The following is a 7589-nucleotide window of genomic DNA, read 5'->3' as shown; positions in this document are numbered from 1 at the left end:
GTATATAATTGTGTGTGTGTGTGTAAATGTAAGTATATTTATATGTATGTATTGATTTTGGGAACAGTTGAAAAAATTGCCACTTTATAACTTCCGAGATGTTGAGCCATGTGTAGTTAGCTTTGTCCGATTTCGCCCGCTTCTTGGTCTCTCGTTCTACGAGAGGACTTTATACGCCGCAATCATGACCTCCAGCCGCTCAGACAAGGAACAGGAGGAAGAGGAGTGGACCTCAGGAGGGAGTTCGAGAAGTAGTTCCGCCTGTGGAGAGTCCAGCGTCGAGGAGTCCAGCTACACCGAGGATTTCTTCGCTCCTGTCTTTAAGACCAGTTTCAACGGAGGAAGGAAACGTTCACTGTCGTCTAGCGCAGAAGAAGAGGAAGAAAGCGCTTTCAGGAAGATAAAGACCAGTTTCAACGGAGGAAGGAAACGTTCACTTTCATACAGCGCAGAAGAAGAGGAAGAAAGCGCTTTCAAGAAGATAAAATCCTTCGAAGAGCCCAAGAATGACTGGATCGAAGTCAAGGAACTGGGCGAAGGAGCTTACGGCTCCGTAGTTTTGCTGAAGAAAGCAACTTCGGAGGTTTTCGTGGCCAAAAAGTCCATCGAACTTGAAGACGATACGAACCAGGAAATCGAAGTCCAAGTCCAAGAGAGTCTCGAGCACCGCAACATTCTTCGCGTGCTGAGCTCCGAGAAGGACGAGACTCACATACACATTTACCTGGAATACGCCAATGGAGGTGACCTCTCAAGAAAGATCGGGCCCTCAGGCTTGGACGAAAAAACGTCCGTGTTGTACTTCAATCAACTGATTTCAGGAGTCAAGTATATGCACACACATGGAGTGGTGCACAGGGATCTCAAACCTCGAAACTTACTCCTCAACGGCGATAACGTTCTTAAAATTGCCGACTTCGGACTCGCAGCCAAGCTGGAAGACCGGAAGACTTACCTGAGCGAAGTCTGCGGCACCCGAGGCTACATGGCTCCTGAAGTCTTCTCGGCAAGATACAGAGGAGAACCCAGCGACGTGTGGTCGTGTGGCGTCACTCTCGTCAAGATGCTGAGCGGACGCGCTCCCTGGGAAGTAGCAAAGGCCTACGACCCTAATTACCAAATTTGGCTTCTAAAGGGCCTCGTATCCCTCGACAGCAAACCTTGGACTCTCATCTGCAAATCAGCAATGGAGTTGATCGAAAGTCTTCTCCACCCGGACCCATCCGGAAGAGCTACAATTCAAGAAATCGAGCAACATGACTTCGTTGCAAATTAAATATCAAGAATTTACAAACCATAAGTGAACACATTCTACTTTCGTTATCACGCTTGAAAAATATCAATGATAATGATAAGAAAGAGCTACAATTCAAGAAATCGAGCAACATGACTTCGTTGCAAATTAAATATCAAGAATTTACAAACCATAAGTGAACACATTCTACTTTCGTTATCACGCTTGAAAAATATTAATAATAATGATAAGAAATGAAGAAAAATAAAAAATAAATTGTAATTACTATATTCAAACCTATTTCGTGGTGAATAGTTTATTGAACTAAATTTCGAATCATCTATTTGAAAATAGAATTTTAGTATCAATTATTAAGAAACATTGGGAGGTTTCCCTCGGCTGAATAAGATTACTATGGGTTAATGAAAAATCAAATTTACCCATACAATGTACAGTTCTATCCACTTTTATGAAATGATGGTCAACCGAATCCTGGGTCTAGTGGGCGAGACGCCGAGTGTGGTAGAATTTTAAGAAACGCTACTGTGAGCTGAATAAGATCATCCATCGCTAACCATAATAGAATTCTTACAGATCCAAAGTCGTTCTTCGTGGGCGCCAAAGGGTTAATGGAAAATTACGTTTAACACTTTACTAAATAGGATTTTGTCTAAGTGAATAAAGTTTGTGTGTGTGTGTGTGTGTGTGTGTGTGTATTTTCATATGATTTGTATTTGTGAGGTTTTGTGCATTTGTTTTGTTTATTTGTATATGTGTATTTATGTCTTCTCTAGTGCGTTTGTGTGGGCGCGCGTATGTGCATTTATGTACGTTTTTAGGTGATTGTGGATAAAAGTGAGTGTTTGCGTGTATACATATGTTCACAAGAGTGTTTGTGTGTACATAGGTATGTGGTTGTGCTTTTGTGCTTCTGTCCGTGTCTGTGATTGTGTCTGTTTCTGTACCTGTGTCTGTGCCTGTGTCTGTTTCTGTTTCTGTACCTGCCCCTGTGTCTGTGCCTGTGTCTGTTTCTGTGTATACATATCCGAGCAAGGAACGGCCGTGGGTGAATGTAATATACGCGTACATGCAAATGAAATTATGTATGCAAAATGAAGGGGTGTGGATTTGAATCTAATCTAGAATGTGTAACAGAGAGAGGAGGAAGAAGAGAGAGTGAAGGTGCTAGAAATCCGTGAGAGTGAAGAATGGAAGTTGAGAGTAAGAATTTATGGGAGTGAGAGTGTGAGAGTATGTGAGGAAAAGAAAACAGCGTCAGGCGAGAAAGTGGAGAAATTTGAAGTGTTTGAGAGTGAGAACGTGAGGAAGGTAGAAAAGCGTGAGAAGAAAACATTGAGTAAGGGAAAGCAGGAAGTGAGAAGTTGAGGTGAGAAATTGAATGTGAATGAAGAAAGTCGTGAGTGTAAGATAGAAGAGACTAGAAGTGAGTGACAGCGTTAGCGTGAGGAAGTGAGAATGCATTAGGATAAAAGCGTGAGTATATGAAGAAAAAGAGAGTTGTTGATAATAAGGAATAGGGAAGCATGGGAAGAAGATCTTAAGAAGGAATAGTGAGAGAGAAGATAGTGAGAGAAAACAAAGTGAGATTTGTGAGATTTCTCGAGTGAGAACATAAGAAACAGACTTTAAGATAGATACCATGAATGTGAGGAATATGAAATAAGGGAGTGAGAGTGTTTGAGAGTGATGAAGGAAGAACAGGTGAGAGGCAAAGGCGTGAGAAAAGGGAGAGAAACAAAGATAATGTTGTAGAATTCGAGTTAGTCACGCAAGAACGTCCGAATCCTTCTGGTGGTCGCAATAGTCTGTTTAGTTGAATATGTCTACGGGCAAACGGAGAGGGAGAAGGAAGGTAGCAGGCAGAGGAGAGTAATCATTTTGAGTAAAAACATCCAATAGACGAGATAATTTTACAAAGAAGAAAAAGGAAATAGAAAGAGAGGGATCATGGATGTGGGAAGAGGGGACAGGAGGGGAAAGAGAAGGGAAGAGGGGGTGAAGAGGAAAAAAAGAGGGAAAGTGTAGAAGAGAACAAAAGGAGAAAGAAAACGATGAGTATGAGAACAAGGATGTGGATGATAAAGATGATGAGGATAGTGATGATGAAGATGAGAAGGGTGAGGATGTGTACGATGTACATGATGTGTACGATGTGTGAGGTGATGTGTGAGGTGATGTGTGAGGTGATGTGTGAGGTGATGTGTGCGATGTGTACGATGTGCACGATGTGTACGATGTGTACGATGATGTGTACGATGATGTGATGTGCATGATGATGTGTACGATGATGATAATGTTAAGGATGGTGAGGATTATGAGGTTGGTGAGAATGTTGAGGATGTTGAGGATGGTGAGGATGGTGAGGATGATGAGGATGTGGATGGTGAGGATGGTGAAGGTGATGAGAATGATGAAGAAGGCGAGAAGGGTGGGGAAGCGGATGAGGATTGGAATGATAAGAATGATGAAACAGAGAATAAAAAATAAATAAATAAATAAATAACAGTAAACAGGACCGTGAATTGTATGATCGTTGCCAACAATTCACATTTGCATCTATCCTTGAAACCAATGCTGTGCTGCAATGGGAGCTATTGCGAAGAAGGAGGAGAAGGAGGAGGAGATAATAACTGAGAGAAATGATGAATTGAGGAGAACGAGGGAAAGAGAGAGAGAGAACAAGGGAGGGAGGGAGAGAGAGAGAGAGAGAGAGAGATAGAGAGAGAGAGAGAGAGAGAGAGAGAGAGAGGGGGGGTAAGAAGAGAGAGAGAGAGAGAGAGAGAGAGAGAGAGAGAGAGAGAGAGAGAGAGAGAGAGAGAGAGAGAGAGAGAGAGAGAGAGAGAGAGAGAGAGAGAGAGAAAGTGCCCGTTAGTGGGACAGTATCCTAGCAAAGTTGGAACATTAGGAAGAGGAACGTCCAAACTGTTGCCTGCACGGGTAGCGAATGCAACTTGCAAGCGGAATACGAATGTATATGTGTGCGTGCACGCAAGCAGGGACGCACGCACGCACGCATACACAGTGGTAATGGCCTCCCATACATTCGGGGGTCTCAAATAACCAATGGTCAGGTTTAACCTTATTGTAAACTAGCTTAAAATTCGCACTTCGTGCAGATTTTTAACCCGTTCAACACAGGGACGCATAGCACTGGTTTTGCTTTGGTTAAAACAAACGATATTATGCGGCTGTGAGAGTTTGTGGATGTCTAATAACGGGGTCACACACACACACACACACACACACACACACACACACACACACACACATACACACACTCACACACGCATATATCCACATGCACACAATCACACATACATACACACACACACACACACACACACAGAAATACACACACATAAATGCATACATCAACACGCACACACACACACACACACACACACACACACACACACACACACAAAATAGAAAGAATCCAAAGAGCAGCTACAAAAATGGCACCTGCACTTGCAAACCTATCATACGAAGAGAGATTGGCTAAACTGGAGTTACCGACACTGGAGCAAAGAAGAGAGAGAGGTGACCTATTGACCATCTACAGAATCATGAAAGGCACAGAGGTACTCGATAGTGAGAACTTACTTAACTGGGACAAAAGAAACACAAGAGGACATGGAAAGAAAATAAAAAAACATAGCTATAGAAGAGAACTGAAGAAAAACAGTTTTCCTCATAGAGTTTTGGACACTTGGAACAAACTGGACAATGAAATAGTATGCGCAAAAACCATTCATGAGTTTAAAAACAAACTAGACACTGCAAGATACAAAGGCGGGACAACACGAGCATAGCTCCCCTTCCCGCAAAATACAACTAGGTAAATACAACTAGGTAAATACACACACACACACACACACACTCGATTGATATACAAAAACCATGTTCAAGCTGTCAGCCCCAAAGCGCTCACAGACCGAATCGCTAATTAAGTGATATAAAATTTCTAATTAGTACAAACAGTGGCGAAAGCTCCCCCAATCCTCGGCAGTCAGTAGACGAGCTCAAACCACTCACTCTGTTCAACCCCTTCACTTCGGTGACGGTACTTGCCTCCTCTCAACTCGCCTGGCATTGTCATGGGGTATCACTGTATTGAACCGGGTGGACGTATTGGCGTGTGTGTGTGTACGAGTATTCGAAATTGATTTCAGTCGCAGATGTCTGATTGCAATACGAGGATTTTTTTTTCTTTTCTTTTTTTTATATAAATTGTACCGATACGTAATCCTTCCTCTTCATATCACGTTTAGATATTTGGATATTTTATACAAGTTTCAATTGTACGTACGATTCGCCTTTTTCCCCCCCTGATAACCAATGACTGCTCCCCTTTTCCTTTTCCTCTTCCTCTTCCTCCTCCTCTATCTCCTCTTCCTCTCCTCCTCCGTCCCCTCCATCTCCTCCTCCTCCTACCAGCCGGTGACAGGGACACAGCCTCATACAAATACAAAACAGAATACAATCCAACATCTCTTCTCCAAAAAGATGGAAGGAGCGTTGGCTGTTTCGGTTGGGCGTGTTTTCTGGGGGCTGATACTTGACAACAAAATAAAGTTACAACCTTGCATTTTGGGGGTTAACCGGGGAGCTAAGTTACTATACTTAATGAAAGTGTTACTATGAGTAATACAATGAAGATATCAGTAAAAGTACTTGCCGCTGGGGCAGACACAGGTGACAACACACGGGAATGGCCTAGAATGGGATGTGGTGTCGCCTGCCCCCCCATTTTCAATTTATTTTTATTTTATTTATTTGATTACTTGTTTATTTTTACACACCTGAAGTACAGAGCTGGGCGCGTTACTGCCGGACGTGTAGTGCGTTACCGAAAAATCTGGGGGAGCATTTCCGTCAATGCGCTACCGATTACCGATTTTAATTTCCTTAGAGCGGTCCGCGTTACTGCATATGTGTATATGTATATACACATACGCAGATTTTCGGTAACGCACTACCTGTCCGGCGGTAACGCGCCCAGCTCTGTTGTAGCACCCTTTCCTTCAGCTTGTCACATGTCAACAACATTTGCCAATGAACAATCCCTCAAAGTGCACGTTCTCACTTACCTTGATGCAGAACTTGTTCAATCAAAGGTTACTGGGTCTCGTTTACTGGAGAAACGTTTTCCTCGTATTTTGGCGCTTTTAATGTTTCCTTTTATTTTGGCGCTGTACAACATCACCTTCCTGCAAAATTAAAAAACCTCTAATCAAAACACTTTTCTTTGTATTCTTGTGCGCTTGTGGTCTCATCGGAAGGGGTGCTGGTGTCTTGCATTCGCTTAGGTGCGAGTTCGAATCCTGCATTCCTATCTGATTCCCAGCAACCCAAATGCGTAGGGCAAAAGTGAAAGTTTCAGTTGTAGCTAAGTGCCTCCTGGCGTAGGCTCATGATCTATTCTGTATACATGTTTATCTATTCATTCTATTATTCTATTATCTATTTAGTCATTTATTTATGCATAGACAAACAACCCATGAATTAATTTACCATTTCTATTTATTCTTATGTTCATTGTGTAATGTCAGAATGTTCGTATTGCGATTAGTAATTTAGTATACATTCAATTATACGTAGAATTACGAACAGGGCGGTTAGATGTCACTTAATTTGATTAATTGATTTGGGGTCAAGCGGATTACAAATACACAAGTCAACTAGACAAGAACTAAACATATTATTTTCATATTATAAGCTTTCGCGTGACTAATTTACACAAGCTAACACATATGATGACAACACATTAGTACGTATAATATAATTATAAAGGTATCTTATATATATATACATATATATATACACACACATATATATGTAAGTTAAAGTATTTATAGATAACGCTTATAGAAAATGGAATAATGCACGTATCTACATCAGACAGAATCAATTGTTTAGCGAGAGGCTATTCTAGTCTATTTATATATCTATCCATTTATTTGTTCATTCATTCATTCATATATTTAGTGCAGCAAAGTATACACATCACAGTGAACTGCACCCATAGTGTACATACATTGTTTGATGTCATAAGGAGAGAAAAGAACTCATAGAAAATGATCGAGGCCAAGGAAAGATTGAAATTATAAAAATCTAGTTAATTTTTTTTGGCTGGGGGATTCTATTCAGCTATTCTTTTTTCTATATATATATATATATATATATATATACATATACACACACACACACACATATATACACACACACAATTTTGTTGTGGGCGAAGAGAAGAGGAATGGGCGTTTCGAAGGTGTCTCTTCATTTCCAAAATGTCGAGATAGGAGGGGATTGGTGTCGTCGTGTCCAAGACTAT

The 7589-nt window shown here is 41.3% G+C and overlaps 1 protein-coding gene across 1 annotated transcript; it reads left to right on the top strand.

Moving 5' to 3' along the window:
• Window positions 1-170: 170 nt before the first annotated feature.
• Window positions 171-1285, top strand: LOC143024333 (serine/threonine-protein kinase chk-1-like). The gene has a single exon (XM_076183129.1). It carries the CDS (start codon window positions 185-187, stop codon window positions 1274-1276), a length of 1092 nt encoding a protein of 363 aa, XP_076039244.1. The 5' UTR covers window positions 171-184; the 3' UTR covers window positions 1277-1285.
• Window positions 1286-7589: the final 6304 nt, after the last annotated feature.

Source organism: Oratosquilla oratoria, chromosome 4 (assembly GCF_046742065.1).
Source record: "Oratosquilla oratoria isolate Oo_2021 chromosome 4, ASM4674206v1, whole genome shotgun sequence".
Lineage (NCBI taxonomy): Eukaryota > Metazoa > Arthropoda > Malacostraca > Stomatopoda > Squillidae > Oratosquilla > Oratosquilla oratoria.
The sequence above is the reverse complement of the archived record's forward strand: the minus strand, read 5'-3'. Positions and strand labels throughout refer to the sequence as shown.